Genomic DNA, 22,893 nt, shown 5'->3' on the forward strand with positions numbered 1-22,893 from the left:
TTCTCTGGGATTGGGATGAAAACTGACCTTTTCCAGTCCTGTGTCCACTGCTGAGTTTTCCAAACTTGCTGGCATATTGAGTGCAGCACTTTCACAGCATCATCTTGGCTCTAGACAATTGTTATTCTAGACTGTCACTTTTGCACTTAATTCTTTAGATAACATAGAGACATTAAAAGGCTTTGTGGGTTAAAGTGATGTAAATGAAACCAAGATTGAGAAATATTAGAGTGGTAATGAATTTAAGATGGATGAAATGAGGGAATGAGAGTAAGAGTTCATTAAGTCTGCTTTCCTAAGCAGGGACTTTAAAATGCCTTAGGTAGTGATGGGTCATTTTTAGAGGAGCCTGACATTCTTATGTGTATCTCTTAAGAACACTAGATAAATATTTTTTACTCAAATATGTTTTACCATTTTTAAAATGGTTTTTTTTTCTACTATATCATTAGGGAAAATATGAATTTATTTGAAAGCATTGCAGAATTCAGAAGAGTGTTCATAAAACTGAATTTTTCAAATATGTAGAGGCTCAAATTATTCCTTGATTTATTGGTTTATGGATTGATTCAAAAAATACTTACTTCTAGAACAGCATATTATTGGGTGAGCATGGTTTCTGAACTTAAACTTTTATGGGTTGGACCTTGAGATATTCTACTCATTAACAGTGAGTGTAATTGTTATTGATCTCTCTAAATCCCTTTTTTTGATGTGCAAATTTGTCAAAATAATAGTACTTTTACTTATTTATTGTGAGGATTTTGTGAGATTGTGATTATAAAGTGTCCAGTACAGTACCCAAACACATAAAATATCTATTATTGCTGTTAGACTGTGTTTGGTAGACATTATAGTTATATCACTTTCTGAAACCAAAAAACTCACTCTGAAGTCATTTTTCTAGTTATTTGCCTTCAGTTTCAGCGAGTGAATCAAAATCAGAATCAGTAGATATAAAATTGCAATTTCTTCTTGATTTCTTTGAAAGTTAAAGTGAAGTCACTCAGTCATGTCTGACTCTTTGCGACCCCATGGACTATAGCCTGCCAGGCTCCTCTGTCCATGGGATTTTCCAGGCAAGAGTACTGGAGTGGGTTGACATTTCCTTCTCAAGATTCCTTTATTGGACTGAACAGTCAGTTATAATTGCTTACAGTTACTCTCTTTCCCTTTTCCTACAAATCCCCTTGAGTTAATTAATGTGGCAGTGCTTGTGATTCTTGGCCAAGATACTCACTTCTTATTGTTTGTTGCCCCTTTTTTCATTGTCTTAGTTCCTGAGATGATTGTTTCACAACTTTTTGCCCATCTTAGCCTTCTATTCGGGGCTTCCCAGGTGATGCTAGTGGAAAAAACCTACTTGCCAATGCTGGAGAAGTAAGAGATGCGGGCTCGATCCCTGAGTTGAGTAGATCCCCTGGAGGAGAGTATGACAACCCACTCCAGTATTCTTGCTTGGAGATCCCATGGACAGAGCAGCGTGGTGGGCTACAGTCCATAGAGTTGCAAAGAGTCAGGGACTGAAGTGACTTAGCATGCATTCATGCACTGCTGCTGCTGCTACTAAGTCACTTCAGTTGTGACCGACTCTGTGCGACCCCATAGACGGGGGCCCACTGTCTCTGGGAGTCTCCAGGCAAGAACACTGGAGTGGGTTGCCATTTCCGTCTCCAATGCATGAAAGTGAAAAACGAACGTGAAGTTGCTCAGTCATGCCCGACTCTTAGTGACCCCATGGACTGCAGACTACCAGGCTCCTCCGTCCATGGGATTTTACAGGAAAGAAAGAGTACTGGAGTGGGGTGCCATTGCCTTCTCCAGCATACATGCACGGGTTCTATTAATATATAGAGCATTGCATCTCTGATCTGTCACTCTTACTTCTGAATAGTCTTAACTGACCTGTGCATGTGAGCTTGGTTGTGACACTCCTTGTAACCTCATGGACTGTGTAGCCCAGCAGGCTTCTCTGTCCAGGCAAGAATACTGGAGCGGGATACCATTTTCTAATCCAGAGGATCTTCCCAACCCAGGGATTGAACTTGCCTCTCCTGCATTGTCAGATGGATTCTTAACCGCTAAGCCACTTGGGAAGCTCTGTGAGTAGTCTTAAGTAGAACCTTCTTATGGAGAATAACTGTTCATCACATCACACAGATTCTAACAAAGAAATTGGCCTATCAACCTTCAGTCATATTGCATTCCAGAAAAGTGTTTCTTGTCTGGGACAACTATTACTTGTCTTTTTTTTTTTTTTTTGATTGTTCTGGGTCTTTCTTTGCTGCTGCACAGGTTTTTCTCTAGTTGCGGTGAGTGGGGACTGCTCTCTAGTTGTAATGCACAGGCTTCTCATTGCAGTGGCTTCTCTTGTTGTGGAGCACGGGCCCTAGAGACAGACTCAGAAGTGGTGCCACAGCAGTTTAGTTGCTCCGTGGTATGTGGGACTTTCACGGACCAGGGATCAAACCCGTGTGTCCTCCGTTGGCAAGCCGATTCTTTACCACTGAGCAACCAGGGAAACTGTACTGTTTGTCTTAATGTTGCTGCTGCTGCTGCTGAGTCGCTTCAGTCATGTCCAACTCTGTGCGACCCCATAGACGGCCTCCCACCCGGCTCCCCTGTCCCTGGGATTCTCCAGGCAAGAACACTGGAGTGGTTGTCATTGCCTTCTCCAATGCATGAAAGTGAAAAGTGAAGGTGAAGTCTCTCAATTGTGTCCGACTCTTAGCGACCTCATGGACTGCAGCCTACCAGGCTCCTCCACCCATGGGATTTTCCAGGCAAGAGTACTGGAGTGGGGTGCCATTGCCTTCTCTGCTCAATGTTGTTACTTTAATGCTAATAATTTGATAATCTACTGTCTCAGCTTATATGGAATAAGTTTATAAATGGAAATCCTAACCAAAATGTAGGAGGGATAGAGGTATTGAACAGTAAGCATTAATAAGCATGAACAAGAGGTGTGGAGTAAGCCATTTTAGAAAAAAAGGAGTGAAATTGATTTCTGCTGGATTTGTTTCATCAGAATGAAAGATAAACCTAAATCTACTGAGCTGAGAAGGGGAAAATGTTAAGAAAACACCCCCTATGCATGGTTTCTTCTAGCATTTATTTAGGACCTAGTTTTTAAGTCCAAAGGGTTTATGGCAGAATTGAGTGCCACTGTCACTCTGTGAAAATTGACTTCAGTGCTTTAAACTGTGAGTCACAATAACCCATTTATAGTTCATCAAGTGTTTACTATCATATTTTACTTATGTTTTTAAAAGAAAGACGAGGGCTTCTTGGATCATTTGTTGTATACATAGTGAACTTGAATCCTATATGTTTTGCTTCATTTGTCCCCAAATCATTTCAATAAAGAAGGTTTTATTGGGAATGGAGTAAAATAAATTGTGGATTGGGGTAGAGAGAAAGAAATAAGAAACTTAGTGTTTTATAAACTTTATTGTAAAGAAAATCTGACATGTATTTCAAATCAAGGTGGTCTATGCTTTACTTTGGTGAATGATGCTCATATGTTTCTAGTCAACAGAATGGAACACAGATCTGAAAATTGAAAAGCTTTACTATGCATATAGTAAAAGATGCTCAAGTTTCTCCTTCTCTATCAGTCATACCTCCTTGCCAATATCATGCATGCTGCCCGGGGAGAAGATGTTGTTATCTATTGCTGTGGAAGCGATTGTTTAATCTAGTTACTACATCCTCTTGATTTTTATGAGTGGTGGGAGAACTGTTAAAAGAGGACTTTTTACATTGACTAATGTGCACTGCTCTGCACTGAGGGGGGATTTTGAATTATTTCCCCATCACTAATCTTTTTTCCCCTTTACCAGTTAAAAAAGTAGTCTATAGTACTTCAGGAATATTAATATTTGAATCCTCATTGTAGGGTCCATTGTAGCAAGATAAATGTAAATAGGCACACTTTATTTCCATATTATTTTGCAGAGTATTTTGGCAATCATTCTAGTGTTTATAGTCAATGTATTTTAATGCCATCCACATTTTGGACCGCAGGCATAAAGCTCTGCTGGTTTATCTCTTGGAGAAGTAAGATTGCCCCTCATAAGATAGCCATTTATAATATATGCACCTTTGAATAATTAAATGAGCCACCGAAGAGGAAGGATTCTAATCAGTTTTCAAACTGTGATTCTTCCATGCACTGAATCATTCCTTTATGAATACATTTCTCTTGGAGCATGTATAATTATGAAACTTCTTTTTTTTCTTTCTCGGTAGGAACTGGGAAGTAACAGCCCTCCACAGAGAAACTGGAAGGGAATTGCTATTGCCCTGCTGGTGATTTTAGTTGTATGCTCACTCATCACTATGTCAGTCATCCTCTTAACTCCAGGTAATCTGTCTTTATTACTCTCTTATGGTGGTATTGTGGATGATAATTTCACATTGAAATATCTAAAGAGGGTAATCTTATATGGTATCTTAGGACACATTAACATTGGTTGGAATAAAAAAATGCATAACCAGACATTTTTCAAATGGCGCAGTCATTTTGTGGTTTAAATATCATGCAAGATATTTTGGGGACATTGCAATATAAAATATATATGTGTATATATATATATATATATATATATGGAATTCTAAGGAGATCTTTGGTCTCTATTGCTACTTAGAGACTTATTATGATTGTTACTTTAATAAATGTGGAGCATATTTGACTTTTATGGCAAATGGAGATGAGGGAGTAGAGTCTGGGAGTTTCCATATGTAGGAAATAGCCCAACTGTATTGATGGTGGGAAGGGACGATTTGATGGACAAAGAGATTTGGATCAAAAGAAAATGAGCTAAGCCTCTAAGTATGATACCTCAAATTTCTTCCTCTCTTCTTTCTCTGGTGTTTTTACATTCCCAGTTTCTGTCTAAAGATACTCTCCAAACTGCTCTTGCAAACTCTTTAAATTTTGTTCTTTATATTAAATGGTTGAATTCTATTATGTAAATTATCAGTATGTTTAATTCTTCACTGGGATTTATTTCAGTACTTGGAATTTTACTGCTCTTTGGTAGGTGCTATTACAGAAGGCAGAGAAAGGCTGTTCACATTTTAAACTCACAAACAGCCTTCCAGGCACAAAAAAAAATTGTCATGCTGCTACAACCCACCCAACTAGCTTGCTCAAAGACTGGTCACTGTATAAGGCTCAGCATTATAAAAAATCATTTCTTATACCTATAACTAGTCCAAAATAGATAAAGCTAGTCCAAATTATGCAGTTACAGCCTGTTGTTAAAGACTATGTATTTATAACTTCACTTCCCGTTCCAGTTTTGTTATTTACAAACCCTTTTAAAATGTTGAATTTATTTCCTCATGTACAATATTTGATTAATAAAATGACCTCTTTCACAGGGTCATTTAGTCAACTGATTATTGTGGTTAATTATACAAATTGCAATATCCATTGTTCCAAATGTATAGCTTTCCAAAAATTTAGTTCATAGTTGTTATTTAACATATGAAGAGCCTGAGAAAGAATTTGAGGGAATCAGGAAAGAGGAAAGAGGACGGAAAGAGAATTTTAAACAAAGATAGAAAAAACATTCCTGATAAGAACTGGCTTATCTCTCATTCTCCTTAGGAATTGTCTCTTACAGCCTCATTTGTGCATCTGCAAGACAGTGTAATGAGTGGTGTGATGGCTATGAGTTGTTGCCAGTTGCCAAGAATCTTTGTTAAAGGAAAATGAGCCTATGTTTGGTGCAGTGTTTCACTTAAACATAGAAATTTTGACATAATTATTAAAAACTGAAGGACATGCCTTAACTGCTTCTATTGGTGACTGTTAACCAGATGGAAGAAATTAGTTTCATAAAATGCCTCTGTGTTTCTCTTGAATTTTTTTCTGTCTAAGTCTAGTATCCTTTTCCCAGTTGTTGACTCTTTGAGGCCGCAGTGATAGTTTAGTGTCTTTGGGAGATTGGTGTAACAAAGACCTATAGAGTTGGTTACTCTCTCTGCATAACCCTTTCCAACTTGCCCCAGTAATAACAATACAGGGTAGTTGCATTCATTTTGTCATACATTTATTCATTTATTAAAGCAAGAGTTTACATAAGATACACTTTGGTTTGAATTCTGGACCTAACAGAACTAGTTTTGTGAAATTGGCTAATAGTTTAACCTTGTCTTTAACTTCACTCATCTGTATTATGGATGCAACTCATAACGGCAGCTTTGCATTGTTGTTACTAACCAAGGTTCTTGATCTTATTAATCAATAGAAATTGATAAGAAGCCAGACAAAAAATTCAGGCAAGGCTTTACTGGGGCTCCTGCTATAGCAGAGAGGAGCAAAAGCAAGCAACAGTTTCCCTTTCTTGCTCACTTGCTCCCCAAAGGGGACAAGCTGGTTCTTTATATGGGGTGACAGTCTCAGGTCCAGGGCTTGGCTCAGAGGGGTGACTTAGGTGTTTTGCCCACCTCTTTGGTGGTACTGTGTGCAGGGGATATGCACAGTACCCTCCTCTTGCTCTTAGTTCTTCAGAAGTGGCAGTTGGGATTTTTTGATCTTTTTGTATTTTGTTGTCCATGGTTTGTCCAAACTGGGCATGTACACAGTTATTTTCAGTCCCTTATAGTTTTTTTTTTGCATCTTGTTGCTTGAGAAGATGTTGGTCCATGTGTGAGCACTGCGGTAAAGGGTATCGGATCCCAGGTCTTAGCCTGTCTCAGTGTTACCTCTCAGGGATAAATGAGCTAATAAAATTGACGTGTTTGGTATAGTGTGTAGAACTACTGCTACCATTTGTTTTATTATTTTTATTGTTAAGTACTTATTGACCACCAGACACAATGTAAAACACATGAGGGAGACTGCTAAGAAAAAGTATAAAGTCTTTTAGGAGTATAGATCTTCTCTGATTTCAATGTTAAGTTTTGGCATGTGGAAAAATGCCAAATATTAAATCTGGAGTCAGTCTCTCAGTGTTCTGTTCATTCATTTATTCATACATCAATAGATGATAATGGAGTTCTTATAGCTTTCTAGGTACTCTAGTAGTTGGCCTGTCTCCTGCTTTGTATCTTATCTTTATATCTTCTAATCTCCTTTTTCCACAACTACACATGAGCACAACAACCACACATCCCCAACTCAAAAGAGTTAATTTCATATGAGATTAATTATACAAATGGAAGTGGCAATTATTTTTTACATTAATAATGTACTAAATTTGTTTTCCCGGAAGAAGGAAATGGCAGCCCACTCCAGTATTCTTGCCTGGAGAATTTCATGAACAGAGGAGCCTGGTGGGCTACAGTCCATGGGGATGCAAAGAGTCAGACACAACTGTGCTAATACACACACACACAAATTTGTTTACCACATGTTCGAATATGTTTGCATCGCACTGTTATTTTTGGCAGGGATGTTATGAAATGAAAAATAGAAGTCAGTATACTGGAGTGGAAAAAGTATTATTACAGAAACAACCTGTGTTCTATACTCTCTATAAATTCAGTGTCACCGGAATTGGAGGATTATGCAAACTGATGAAGCAGATAAATGAAATCATGGTGGTTAGGAATTTTGCTTGAGTTGTGAGTAAGCAAATACTATCCTGGCTACATGACCATCGTGGTGGACTCACACCAAACAGCAGAGTGAAATATAAGGTCAGAAGATTTAATAGTTTGTGGCCTGAGTCCTAAGCCTGGAAGTACTCCCATAAGTTATCTAGTCTTGCCTCCCTCATTAGACAGGAAACAAACAGAAACCAAACAAAACTGAGGTGTTTTTTTTTTAACCTCTGGTTCTGAGGGCTAGCATGTACATGGAGACCATTAGTGTGGACTTTTGATTTCACGCATATATGCTTATGTTTATCTGTGATCAGACTAGTACTCTGATTACACAGAACCTTCCTCTTTTTAACCTCAGCAGTGCTAAACCAGACCAGCAAGGGAAAACCTGTGACTGAGGGAATAATTTGCTACACTTCCCTCTAAACTTCACTTTGTTCACAAATATGTCCTGAAGGCTCAGCTTTCTAGGTAAAGTCAGTCAGACAGATGGTAACTTTCAACCAGGAAGAGGAATCCACTCAGGAGGGGAAGCTTCTGATTGTGAAATTATTCAGCAGGACACTTGACTTTTTAGAATAAAGGACTGACTCTAGAACAATCCATCCAGCAAGGGTGGAGGTCAGAAATCCGTTTGCATTTTATAGCTCTATGACCTTGGGCAAGTCACTTACCTTCTTTTGTCAACTGGGAAGAACAAAATCTGACTCCATATTTAATCTGCTTCTTTTGCTTTAACTTTGACTTCTCTGGTGGCTCAGATGGTAAAGCGTCTGTCTACAATGCCAGAGACCCAGGTTCAATCCCTGGGTTGGGAAGAGCCCTTGGAGAAGGAAATGGCAATCCACTCCAGTACTACTACCTGGAAAATCCCATGGACAGAGGAGCCTGGTAGGCTACAGTCCATGGTGTCTCATAGAGTCAGACACGAGAGCGACTTCACTTTGCTTTACATTACTTTTGTTACTAAAAGGATAATGTTTATACATAATATCATGCCTCAGGGAACCCTGCCTCTCTGCCTGAATTGTAAACTAAAGTGCCTTTGTTCAGGATCCTGTCCATATGTGGTTGTCCACAAGAAGGTAGAAATTAACACATACCCTCCCTGCAGTTACCATTCCAAGAGATATTTGCAACATTAATGGTCTTTCGACTTTACTTCCTCACATTCACCACCCCCCCCCCACCCTGTTCTATAAAAGAACCTGGTGTCCAGAACTTGATAAAATGGGTTTTTTTTTGGGGGGGGAGGGAGTAACTAGTCTGCGATCCAGAGAAGGCAATGGCAACCCACTTCAGTACTCTTGCCTGGAAAATCCCATGGGCGGAGGAGCCTGGTAGGCTGCGGTCCATAGGGTCGTGAAGAGTCGCACACGGCTAAGCGACTTCACTTTCGCTTTTTACTTTCATGCAATGGAGAAGGCAATGGCAACAAACTCCAGTGTTCTTGCCTAGAGAATCCCAGGGATGGGGGAGGCTGGTGGGCTGCCATCTATGGGGTCACACAGAGTCAGACATGACTGAAGCAACTTAGCAGCAGCAGCAGCAGCAGCAGCAGCAGCAGCAGCAGCAGCAGCAGCAGCAGCAGCAGCAGCAGTCTGCCATCCTCTCAGTTGGCCAGCCTTCCAAATAATGTCTTAATCCTTTCCTTAACATCTCATCCCTTGGTTAATTGACCTGTCATGTAGTGAGGAGAGCCACATTGGACCTGGTGACACTGTGATATCAAGTGTTTTGTTGAAAAAAGGGGCATCTATGTTTTGCCAATATTTGAAGTTATTTCTTGAAGTTCATTACAGTTGTAGTATCTATGATCTAATAAAACAACTAATGATAGTGGCTTGCTTAGTAACAGACTAAATCTGGTAAACTTTCTCACTGTCCATTCCTACAATGGAAATATATTTAATTGTTTTGAGGGGTAGATGGAGAAGAAAACATATAAGGAATTATCTAGTCTAAGAAATGATTTAGAAACTGTTGTGCTCAAAATAGCATCACATTTTGCAGGTTAATGCTAAGACATGCAAGCCTATAACCAGAGAAACACATGTTCATTGTAATTTTGGTTTGATTGCAAATTTTATTACAGAAGTAATTCGACACAGGTGTCTTAATTTCCAAGATTGTCAGCAACTTCCCTGTCTTGTGAAAAGAAGTCCTAATTATTTTTGAAGAGTGGGTTAACCATTTAAGTGTTTCTTTAATAAGTAACTATTTCTGAAACCAAAACTTTTCATTTTTTTTCTGATTAAAGGGTATAATTATTTGGATATGTTGATTAAACCCACATATCTTTTTGTTTGCACTAAAGTCACTAATAAAAGAAAGAATACCCACATTTATTTTCAGAATAGGTAACAATAGGTCAATAATTTGGCTTCTCAGGTGGTGCTAGTGATAAAGAACTTGCCTCCAGTGCGTGAGACTTAAGAGATGTGGGTTTGATCCCTAGGTCAGGAGGATCCCCCTCGAGGGGCATGACAACCCACTCCAGAGCTCCTAGAGAATCCCATGGACAGAGAGACCTGGAGGACTATGGTCCATAGGGTCGCAGAGAGTTAGACACAACTGAAGCGACTTAGCAAGCACACAAGATCAGTAATTATATTCCAAAATATATGGGTGCACGTTCATGCTTAAAGTCCTGGAAACCAGTTTTAGGTAGCTATACATTTACTCTAGTCTCATATTTATATTTAATATGCAGAATGACAGTGAACATGGTTAGGAAATGTTTCACACAGGGAATAATTACCCATTTTGACCTGTTTTGAAAAATAGAGAAATGTATTTTATGAATTAGAATGTATTTGGTAGAGAATATTCATCAAGCTCTTCAGTCTTGTTGCCATATTAAAATAACCACTATGGACAGAACTGTATTCCAGCAGTTCTTCAGTGGCACTGGCCTGTTGCCCTTTGATTAATGTCTGTAATCAGTCAGTGTCAAAACAGGGTCATCAGGTTAATTTACTCTCATGGTTGACTAAAGGAAACATATAAGGTACTGAAATTGTGTCTTCATCATCAGCTCTAGCTCTCACTTTTAGGCAATTTTTTTCTCCCTTTAGTTCCTTCTCCAGGTGTGCACCTGGGTTGATCCTCACAGGTCTATCAGAGTGTAAAAGAAATCAAGTATTAAGGTGTAAGATATGAGAACGCTGCTTGATCTAACACAGTAACTTAATAAGGACTGTCAATTTCCATCATATACATTTATTTATTTTCCCTAAAAGGTATCTCTAATAGTAAGAATTTTGCAATAAATTTAGATTCCATTTTGGAGAAAATTTACAGAGGTTGAGATTGCCACTGTGATGCTGATGATAGGTAAATCTTTAATGCCAGATGAGGATTTGATCTATGAAGTTAGGCTCAAATAGTTCATTTGAGCCAAAATTTAGAACCAAGGAAGTAGAGGCCACCCAAGAAATGTATACAGAGCTATTGTGAAAAATAAGCAAAAGAAAAAAATTGAAGTTAGCCTTTAAGGATGAGTGCCTTTCTTTGAATAAATACCTGCTTATGTATGTTTTCCAAAGAGAGTGAACAATCATCTCATTTACTCATCACACACCAATTTAATGGAGTAGTTTTTTAGGTAATAAGTCCAAGGTCAGCAGAATGTGGATAAATTAGGTGCCTAGTTTACAGAAAATATGCAGCAGATAGACTGGTTAAATTGACCTTGATATCAGACTGATTTGAGTCCATCTTCTTGCCTTGATGTGCATGTTAGTTGCTCAGTTGTATCTGACTCTCTGCAACCCCGTGGACTGTAGCCCGCCAGACTCCTCTGTCCATGGGATTCTCCAGGTAAGAATATTAGACTAGGTTGCCATTCCTTTCTCCAAGGGATCTTCCCCACACTGGGATGAATGTGGGTTTCCCATATTGCAGGCAGATTCTTTACTGTCTGAGTCACCAGGGAAGTTCTTGCCTTGATATGTGCCTGCAAATATGGCTTTGTAGCAAAGAATTTGGTCTTTCTATTGTCTTAGACATTAAATTAAAAACAAAATGATTTGACCCTTTGAAATGAAGCTTTAACAAGATTAATCTGTCCCTCTTTATCAAAAAGATAATTTTCCAGAAAACAGTTGATAAAATTAAGTACGTTATTCGACTAATGACAGCTGATTTGTTATTGTTATGCAAAAACTCAAAATGAATTTATTCTAGTTACTATTATGTCCTATGAAAATAATAGCTGCTGGTTATAGTTAGTTAAAATGTCATGTTATATTTGTTGCAAGCAATCTCTTGGCAGCTGTAATTTCAAAGGTGTCATTTAAGCATCTGACCTGTGTTTTAAAATGTCAAAGCAATGATTAAAGTCTCCCATTATGCTTTTATGAGGGGGAAATGATATTTTACAGATTTTGAGATTTGCACTACTCACTTGTAAACATCAACATCAACCAAGATGCAAATTGTTTATTTTATTTTGTTGAATTAAGAAGGGAGATATGTTGTATTGATAGGCATAAGCTAAATTGTCTTTGCTTGTTTTTCCAAGAACAGCACAGATGAACACATTTGAATATGGTATTAACCAGGCATAATCAGGCTGACAAAGAGAAAACAATGACAGATTTTAGCAGTTTCCCCCTAGATAACATGGATTGTGGTTGCTTTTCTAATAGATTTATCTCTTAGGTTAAATGGAATACAATTTTCTCTGGCACTAATAAAGTCAGAGTAATGTTTTTTGTCTTTGCTTTATCATTGGATTTCTATTTTTAAGTCAAATTTGATTTCCTTATTTATTTTCATATTTTTGTGTTGTCCAATCAGATGAGTAATGGATTTAGTTCACATTTTAATATGTTGATTTTAACAAGAGTCAGAGGAGAATTTGTTTTAATAAGTAACATTTATTTATCTGCTTGCTACATGCCAGGTATTGGTTTGTTTTTTTTTTTTAATTTTAATTGGAGGCTAATTACTTCACAATATTGTGGTGGTTTTTGCTATACATTCACATGAATCAGCCATGGGTGTACATGTGTTCCTCATCCTAACCCTCCCTCCCACCTCCCTCCCAATCCCATCCCTCAGGGTCGTCCCAGTGCACCAGCCCTGAGCACCCTGTCTCATGCATCGAACCTGGACTGGTGATCTGTTTCACATATGATAATATACATGGTTCAATGCTATTCTCTCTAATCATCCCACCCTCGCCTTCTCCACACAGAGTCCAAAAGACTGTTCTTTACATCTGTGTCTCTTTTGCTATCTCGCATATAGAGTCATCATTACCATCTTTCTAAATTCCATATATATGCATTATTATACTGTATTGCTATTTTTCTTTCTGACTTACTTCACTCTGTATAATCGGCTCCAGTTTCATCCACCTCATTAGAACTGATTCAAATGCATTCTTTTTAATAGCTGAGTAATATCCCATTGTGTATATGTACTACAACTTTCTTATCCATTCGTCTGCCAGGGGACATCTAAGTTGCTTCCATGTCCTGGCTATTATAAACAATGCTGTGATGAACACTGGGGTACATGTGTCTCTTTCCATTCTGGTTTCCTCAGTGCGTATGCCCAGAAGTGGGATTGCTGGATTGTATGGCAGTTCTATTTCCAGTTTTTTAAGGAGTCTCCACACTTTTCTCCATAGTGGCTGTTCTAGTTTACATTCCCACCAACAGTATAAGAGGGTTCCTTTGTCTCCACACCCTCTCCAGCATTTATTGTTTGTAGACTTTTTGATAGCAGCCATTCTGACTGGTGTGAGATGGTACCACATTGTGGTTTTGATTTGCATTTCTCTGAGAATGAGTGATCTTGAGCATCTTTTCATGTTTGTTAGCCATCTGTATGTCTTCTTTGGAGAAATGTCTCTTTAGTTCCTTGGCCCATTTTTTGATTGGGTCTCTTATTTTTTCTGGAATTGAGCTGCAGGAGTTGCTTGTATATTTTGAGATTAATTCTTGTCAGTTGTTTCATTGCTATCATTTTCTCCCATTCTGAAGGCAGTCCTTGCTTATAGTTTCCTTCATTGTACAAAAACTTTAAAGTTTAATTTGGCCCCATTTGTTTATTTTTTGCTTTTATTTCCTTTATTCTTTGAAGTGGGTCATAGAGGATCCTGCTATGATTTATGTCAGAGAGTGTTTTGCCAATGTTTTCCTCTAGGAGTTTTATAGTTTCTGGTCTTACATTTAGATCTTTAATCCATTTTGAGTTTATTTTTGTGTATGATGTTAGAAAGTGTTCTAGTTTCATTCTTTTACGAGTGGTTGACCAATTTTCCCAGCACCACTTGTTAAAGAGATTGTCTTTAATCCGTTGTATATTCTTGCCTCCTTTGTCAAAGATAAGGTGTCTATAGGTGCATGGATTTATCTCTGGGCTTTCTATTTTGTTCCCTTGATCTGTGTTTCTGTCTTTGTGCCAGTATCATACTGCCTTGATGACTGTAGTTTTGTAGTATAGCCTGAAGTCAAGCATGTTGATTCCTCCAGTTCCATTCTTCTTTCTTAAAATTGCTTTGGCTATTCAAGGTTTTTTTGTATTTCCATACAAATTGTAAAATTATTTGTTCTAGTTCTCTGAAAAATAACATTGGTAGCTTGATAGGGATTGCTTTGAATCTATAGATTGCTTTGGGTAGTATTCTCATTTTCACTATATTGATTCTTTCAATCCATGAACATGGTATATTTCTCCAACTATTTGTGTCATCTTTGATTTCTTTCTTCAGTGTTTTATAGTTTTCTATATATAGATCTTTAGTTTCTTTAGGTAGATTTATTCACAAGTATTTTATTCTTTTCGTTGCAATGCTGAATGGAATTTTTTCCTTAATTTCTCTTTTTGTTTTCTTGTTATTAGTGTATAGGAATGCAAGGGATTTCTGTGTGTTAATTTTATATCCTGAAACTTTACTATATTCATTGATTAGCTCCAGTAATTATCTGATGGAGTCTTTAGGGTTTTCTATGTAGAAGATCATGTCATCTGCAAACAGTGAGAGTTTTACTTCTTCTTTTCCAATCTGGATTCCTTTTATTTCTTTTTCTTCTCTGAATGCTGTGGCTAAAACTTCCAAACCTATGTTGAATAGTAGTGGTGAGAAGGGGCATCCTTGTCTTGTTCCTGACTTTAGGGGAAATGCTTTCAATTTTTTACCATTAAGGATAATGTTTGCTGTGGGTTTGCCATATATGGATTTTTATTATGTTTTATTATGTTCCTTCTATGCCTGCTTTCTGGAGGGTTTTTTTTTTTTTTATCATAAACAGATGTTGAACTTTGTCAAAGACTTTCTCTGCAACTATTGAGATAATCACATGGTTTTTCTTTTTTAATTTGTTAATGTGGTATATCACATTGACTGATTTGCAGATATTGAAGAACACTTGCATACCTGGGATAAAGCCCACGTGGTCATGATGTATAATCTTATGTTGCTGGATTCTCTTTGCTAGAATTTTGTTAAAGATTTTTGCATCTATGTTCATCAGTGATATTGGCCTTTAGTTTTCTTTTTTTGTAGCATCTGTGTCTGGTTTTGGTATTAGGGTGATGCTGGCCTCATACAATATGTTTGGAAGTTTACCTTCCTCTTCTGGAAGAGTTTGAGTAGGATAGGTGTTAGCTCTTCTCTAAACTTTTGGTAGAATTCAGGTGTGAAGCCATCTAGTTGTGGGTTTTTGTTTGCTGAAATATTTCTGATTACAGTTTCAATTTCTGTGCTTTGATGGGTCTGTTAAGATTTTCTATTTCTTTCTGGTTCAGCTTTGGAAAGTTATACTTTCTAAAGAATTTTTCTATTTCTTCCAAATTGTCCATTTTATGGCCATTTAGTTGCTGATAGTAGTCTCTTATGATCCTTTGTATTTTTGTGTTGTCATTGTGATTTCTCCATTTTCATTTCTAATTTGGTTGATTTGATTCTTCACCCTTTTTTTCTTGATGAGTCTGGCTAATGGTTTGTCTCTTTTTTTTTTTATCTTCTCAAAGAACCAGTTTTTAGCTTCGTTTATTTTGGCTATGGTATCCTTTGTTTCTTTTGCATTTATTTCTGCCCTAATTTTTATGATTTCTTTCCTTCTGCTAAACCTGGGGTGCTTTATTTCATCTTTTACTTGTTGCTTTAAGTGTAGAGTTAGGTTACTTGATTTCTCTCCTGTTTCTTCAGGTAAGCTCATATTGCTATGACCCTTCCCCTTAGCACTGCTTTTACTGAATCCCATAGGTTTGGGGTTGTTATGTTTTCACTTTCAGTCATTTCTATGCATATTTTTATTTCTTTTTTGGTTTCTTCTCTGATTTGTTGGTTATTCAGAAGTGTGTTGTTTAGTCTCCCTATGTTTTTATTTCTAATAGGTTTTTCGTTTTTTTCCTGTAGTTGACATCTAATCCTACTGCATTGTGATCAGAAAAGATGCTTGAGGTGATTTCAGTGTTTTTGAATTTACCAAGGCTAAATTTATGGCCCAGAATGTGATCTATCCTGGGGAAGGTTCCGTGTGCACTTGAGAAAAAGGTGAAATTCTTTATTTTAAGGTGAAATGTCCTATAGATATCAATTAGGTCTAAGTAATCCATTATATCATTTAAAATGTATGTTTCCCTGCTAATTTTCTGTTTAGTTTGTCTATTCATAGGTGTTAGTGGGGGTAATAAGTCTCCCACTATTATTGTGTTACTGTTAATTTCCCCTTTCATACCTGTTCAGTTCATTTCAGTCACTCAGTCGTGTCCGACTCTTTGCAACCCAATGAAGCGCAGCATGCCAGGCCTCCCTATCCATCACCATCTCCCGGACTTCACTCTAACTCATGCGCATCAAGTCAGTGATGCCATCCAGCCATCTCATCCTCTGTCGTCCCCTTCTCCTCCTGCCCCCAATCCCTGCCAGCATCAGGGTCTTTTCCAATGAGTCAACACTTTGCATGAGGTGGCCAAAGTATTGGAGCCTCAGCTTCAGCAACAGTCCTTCCAATGAACACCCAGGACTGATCTCCTTTAGGATGGACTGGTTGGATCTCCTTGCAGTCCAAGGGACTCTCAAGAGTCTTCTCCAACACCACAGTTCAAAAACATCAATTCTTTAGTGCTCAGCTTTCTTCACAATCCAATTCTCACATCCATACATGACCACTGGAAAAACCATAGCCTTGACCAGATGACCTTTTTTGGGAAAGTAATGTCTCTATTTTTAATATGCTATCTAGAATCATCATAACTTTCCTTCCAAGGAATAAATGTCTTTTAATTTCATGGCTGCAGTCACCATCTGCAGTGATTTTTGGAGCCCAGAAGCATAAAGTCTGACACTGTTTCCATTGTTTCCCCATCTTATTTCCCATGAAGATATGGGACCAGATGCCATGATCTTAGTTTTCTGAATGTGGAGCTTTAAGCCAACTTTTCCAGTCTCCTCTTTCACTCCCATCAGGAGGCTTTTTAGTTCCTCTTCACTTTCTGCCATAAGGGTGGTGTCATCTGCATATCAAGTTATTGATGTTTTTCCCGGCAATCTTGATTCCAGCTAGTGCTTCTTTCAGCCCAGCATTTCTCATAATGTACTCTGCATATAACTTAAATAAACAGGGTGACAATATACAGCCTTGACATACTCCTTTTCCTTTTGGAACGAGTCTATTGTTCCATATCCAGTTCTAACTGTTGCTTCCTGACCTACATATAGGTTTCTCAAGAGGCAGGTCAGGTGGTGTGGTATTCCCATTTGTTTCAGAATTTTCCACAGTTTATTGTGATCCAAACAGTCAAAGGCAAGTAGGCCCACTTGACTTCACATTCCAGGATGTCTGGCTCTAGATTAGTGATCATACCATCATGATTATCTGGGTCATGAAGATCTTTTTTGTACAGTTCTTCTGTATATTCTTGCCACCTCTTCTTAATATCTTCTGCTTCTGTTAAGTCCATGCCATTTCTGTCCTTTTACGAGCCCATCTTTGCATGAAATGTTCCCTTGGTGTCTCTAATTTTCTTGAACACAGCTCTAGTCTTTCCCATTCTGTTGTTTTCCTCTATTTGTTTGCATTGATCACTGAGGAAGTCTTTCTTGTCTCTTCTTGCTATTCTTTGGAACTCTGCATTCAGATGCTTATATCTCTCCTTTTCTCCTTTGCATTTGCTTCTCTTCTTTTCACAGCTATTTGTAAGGCCTCTTCAGACAGCCATTTTGCTTTTTTGCATTTCTTTTCCTTTGGGATGGTCTTGATCCCTGTTTCCTATACAATGTCATGAACCTCAGTCCATAGTTCATCAGGCACTTAGTCTATCAGATCTAGTCCCTTAAATTTATTTCTCATTTCCACTGTATAATCATAAGCGATTTGATTTAGGTCATACCTGAATGGTCTAGTGATTTTCCCTACTTTCTTCAATTTAAGTCTGGATTTAGCAATAAGGAGTTCATGATCTGAGCCACAGTCAGCTCCCAGTCTTGTTTTTGCTGACAGTATAGAGCTTCTCCATCTTTGGCTGCAAAATATAATCAATCTGATTTTGGTGTCGACCATCTGGTGATGTTCATGTGTAGAGTCTTCTCTTTTGCTGTTGGAAGAGAGCACGACCAGCGTCTTCTCTTGGACGAACTCTATTCGCCTTTGCCCTGCTTCATTCTGTACTCCAAGGCCAAATTTGCCTGTTACTCCAGGTGTTTCTTGACCTCCTACTTTTGCATTCCAGTCCCCTATAATGAAAGGACATCTTTTTTGTGTGTTAATTCTAAAATGTCTTGTAGGTCTTTATAGAACCATTCAACTTCAGTTTCTTTAGTGTTACTGGTTGGGGCATAGGCTTGGATTACCGTGATTTTGAATGGTTTGCCTTGGAAATAAACAGAGATCATTCTGTCATTTTTGAGATTTCATCCAAGTACTGCATTTCAGAGTCTTGTTGACCAGGATGGCTACTCCATTACATCTTTTTATTTATTTATTTATTTTTTACACAAGTTGTTTGCTAATTTTAATCAACACTTAACATTTACAGAGTTAATTCTTCATGATTAAAGTACGTTATTGTTTTACAAAATTGCTCAATTAATATTATTGCATTATTATTTTACTGTCTCTTTTTGCGTAATTTATTTTTTTAAATTTTACTTTAATTTATTTTACAATACTGTATTGGTTTTGCCACACATCAACATGAATCCGCCACGGGTGCTCCTAAGGGATTCCTGCCCACTGTAGTAGATATAATGGTCATCTGACTTAAATTAACCATTCCAGTCCATTTTAGTTTGCTGATTCCTAGAATTTCGATGTTCACTCTTTCCATCTCTTGCCATCATACTTGTTAGCATTTGCCTCATATATTGAAGTGCTCCTATGTTGGGTGCATATATATTTATAATTGTTATATATTCTTATTGGATTTATCCTTTGATCTTTGTGTAGTGTCCTTCTTTGTCTCTCTTCATGACCTTTATTTCAAAGTCTATTTCATCTGATATGAATATTGCTACTCCTGCTTTCTTTTTGTCTCCATTTGGATGAAATATTTTTTTTCCAGCCCTTCACTTTCAATCTGCATGTGTCCCTAGGTTTGAGGTGGGTCTCTGGCAGGCAGCATATATAGGGGTCTTGTTTTTGTATCCATTTAGCCAGTCTTTGTCTTTTGGTTGGGGCATTCAACCCATTTACATTTAAAATAATTATTGATAAATATGATCTCATTGCCTATTTTTTTTTGTTTTGAGTTTGAATTTATAACCTTTTCTGTGTTTCTTGTCTAGAGAAAATCCTTTAGCATTAGTTGAAGAGCTGGTTTGGTGGTGCTGAATTCTCTCAGCTTTGGCTTGTCTGTAAAGCTTTTGATTTTTCCTTTGTATTTAAATGAGATCCTTGCTGGGTACTGTAATCTGTGTTGTAAGTTTTTCTCTTTAATCACTTTAAGTATGTCCTGCCATTCCCTTCTGGCTTGAATAGTTTCTATTGAAAGATCAGCTGTTATCCTTATCCCCTTGTGAGTTATTTTTTGTTTTTTCCCTTGCTACTTTTAATATTTGTTCTTTGTGTTTGATCTTCATTAATTTCATTAGTATGTATCTTGGGGTGTTTCACCTTGGGTTTATCCTGTTTGGGACTCTCTGGATTTCTTGGATTTGGGTGGCTATTTCCTTCCCCATTTTAGTGAAGTTTTCAACTATGATCTCCTCAAGTATTTTATCATGGCCTTCCTTTTTGTCATCTTCTTCTGGAACTCCTACAATTTGAATGTTGGGGCATTTGAATTTGAACATTTTCTCAGAGGTGTCTGAAGTTGTCTTCATTTCCTTTAATTCTTTTTTCTTTTTCTCTCTCTGCTTCATTTATTTCCACCATTCTATCTTCCACCTCACTTACCCTATCTTCTGCCTCAATTATTCTACTGTTGGTTCCCTCTAGAGTGCTTTTGATCTCATTTATTGCATCGGATTTCTTTGGAGGGAATGATGCTGAAGCTGAAACTACAGTACTTTGGCCACCTCATGCAGAGTTGAATCATTGGAAAAGACTCTGATGCTGGGAAGGATTGGAGGCAGGGGAAGGGAACGACAGAGGATGAGATGGCTGGATGGCATCACTGACTCAATGGACCTGAGTCTGAGTGAACTCTAGGATTTGGTGATGGACAGGGAGGCCTGGCGTGCTGTGATTCATGGGGTCGCAAAGAGTCAGTCACGACTGTGCGACTGAACTATTGCATTAGTCATTGACTCTTTTTTGTTTGTTCTAGGTCCTTGTTAAACTTTTCTTGCACCTTTCAATCCTTGTCTCTAGATTATTTACCTTTAACTCCATTTTGTTTTCAAGATTTTGGATCATTTTACTATCATTATTCTGAGTTCTTTTTCAGGTAGACTCTACATCCTTCTCTTTTGTTTGGTTTGGTGCAGTTTTATCATGTTCCTATACCGCTGAATATTTCTCTCCCTTTTCATCTTGTTTAGAATGCTGTTTGGGGTGGCCTTTCTGCATGCTAGAAGTTTGTGGTTCTTGTTTATTGTGGAGGCTCCTCCCTGTGAGTGGGGTTGGGCGAGTGACTTGTCAAGGTTTTCTGGTTAGGGAAACTTGCTTCAGTGTTCTAGTGGGTGAAGCTGGATCTCTTCTCTCTGGAGTGCAATGAAGTGTCCCGCAGTGAGTTTAGAGGTTTCATTGGGTTTGGTGTGAGTTTTGGCCACCTGTATTTTAATGTTTGAGTATTATGTTCCTGCATTGTTTGAGTATTATTGGTATGTCTTGTTGAACTTGACATGTCTTGACATGAACTTGACATGTATTATTGGTATGTCTTGTGGAACTTGTTGGCTCTTGGGTCGAGCTTGGTTTCAGTATAGGTATGGAGGCTTTTGGATGAGCTCTTGTTGATTAATGTTCCCTGGAGTCAGGAGTTTTCTGGTGTTCTCAAGTTTTGGATTTAAGCTTCCCTTCTCTGGCTTTCAGTCTTATTCTTACAGTAATCTCAAGATTTCTCCCTCCATAAAGCACTGATGATAAAACATCTAGGTTAATGGTGAAAAGATTCTCTACAGTGGGGGACACCCAGAGAGGTTTACAGAGTTACATGGAGGAGAGAAGAGGGAGGAGAGGTAAAGAGGTGACCAGGCGGAGAAGCAGGGGAATCAAAAAAGGAGAGAACAGTCAAGCCAGTGATCAATTCCCTATTTGCTCTCCACAGTCTGTAACACTCAGAGAGGTTCACCGAGTCCCATAGAGAAGAGAAGAGGGAGGAAGGAGATAGAGGTGACCAGGAGAAGAGGAGGGGGATTCGAAAGGAGAGAAACCAGTCTAGCCTGTGATCAGTTCCCTAAGTGTTCTCCACAGCCCAGGACACCCAAAGAGATTCACGGAGTTAAGTAGAGAAGAGAAGAGGGAGGGAGGAGGTGACCTGGGGGAGAAAAAGGAAAGTCAAAGGGGAGAGAGCAATCAAGGCAGTAATCACACTCCTAAGTAGAAATGCGTAATGAAGATTGGGTTCTTAAAGGTACAGTATTGATAACAAATACCAAAAAGCAAAGATTAAAAATCTAGAGTAGAGGTTAGACTCTCAAAAATACAGTATCAAAAAAAAAACAAAAACAAAATTTCAAAAGTTATAAAAATATATATATATATGAAATTTGCTTTAAAAATAGGGTCTTTTTTTCAAGGTAATAGTAGATTTTAAAAATGAAAATTAAAGGAATAATAAATTAAAATAAAAACATTAAAAATGATAATAGTAAAATATATCTAGGAATTTCTCTGGAGCTGTTGAGGGCAGTGTGGGGTCAGTTCAGTTTCAGATAATTCTTTGTTCCAGCTTATACTACTTCTCAAGGTTTATAGGTCCCTTCCAATGTAGCCAATGCTAACTACAAGGTTTTAATCTGTTGCTCCTGTCACTTCCAAAGCAGTTCCCTCTTCTTTGTTGGCAACCCACTCCAGTATTCCTGCCTGGAGTATCCCAGGGATAGAAGAGCCTGGTAGGCTACAGTCCATGGGGTCGCAAAAAGTCGGACACAACTGAGCAACTTCACTTCACTTCTTTGTTTATTTTGGCTTCCTCTGTTTACAAGTCTCTTTAGAATCTAACTTCCCCCCTGACAGAAGGGGGTGAAGGTGATCATTTATTTAGGCTCACTTGTTCAATTGTGCTGTGGATAGGGAGGAACACTGCAAAGAAATATCACTGGCATGTGTAGGGAGTGCTCCCAGTGTCTGGGCCACATTGGGTTTGCCCCTGCTTACAGTGTGTGTGCTTTCCAGGTCTACACTGCCCAGGTTCCAGGTTGCTATGCATGGGAACTGTCTAAGGCAGGCTCTGGGTTGCATGCACTTCCCAGGTCTAAGCCATGGAGGTTCAGGTTCTTGGGTACTACACAAAGGCACAGACTCAGTTAGGCCTGCATTTTGTGCCCTTCCCAGGTCTGAGCAGCTCAGGTGACCAGGTGATTGGTGAGCACACTCCCTAGGTGGGCGTGTATCTTATCACCTCCCTCCTTCCAGCTGCTTGGTTTCCTGGGTGCACAGTGGCAGCGCCGTCTCAACTGTGCTGTGTATCTCCTCTGGGGAGCGTATGTATGGCTGCGACCCTCCTGGCGAATATCAACTGTCTAGGATCCCAGGAAGACTTGATTTGCAACTGGGAGCCTGCATGCAGTTTGGTAGAGGATCCAGTCTCTGGGATCGAGGTTGTCCCTCGCCTTTTGGCTCTGACTATTGCCCTCCTGCCTCCCTGCCTCCCTGCCTCTGGCGGGGGATGGGCTGGTCTGCCGCTGGCTAGCTCTCCTCTGGTATTTGCTCAGGCCTTCGTTCTGTGAGCGGGCCAGCAGTGCCTTAGGTTAGAGCTTTTCAGGGG

General features: G+C 38.6%; 1 protein-coding gene across 1 annotated transcript in view; it reads left to right on the forward strand.

The window, feature by feature from the left end:
* The window catches only part of DPP10 (dipeptidyl peptidase like 10), a 769,909-nt gene that overhangs the window by 179,880 nt on the left and 567,136 nt on the right, over positions 1-22,893 (forward strand). The window contains exon 2 of the mRNA XM_069577778.1: positions 4,252-4,366. Within this exon, the coding sequence (XP_069433879.1) occupies positions 4,252-4,366 (115 nt within the window). The remainder of the gene's footprint in view (positions 1-4,251; positions 4,367-22,893) is intronic.

The sequence above is a fragment of the Ovis canadensis genome, chromosome 2 (genome assembly GCF_042477335.2).
Source record: "Ovis canadensis isolate MfBH-ARS-UI-01 breed Bighorn chromosome 2, ARS-UI_OviCan_v2, whole genome shotgun sequence".
Taxonomy (NCBI): domain Eukaryota; kingdom Metazoa; phylum Chordata; class Mammalia; order Artiodactyla; family Bovidae; genus Ovis; species Ovis canadensis.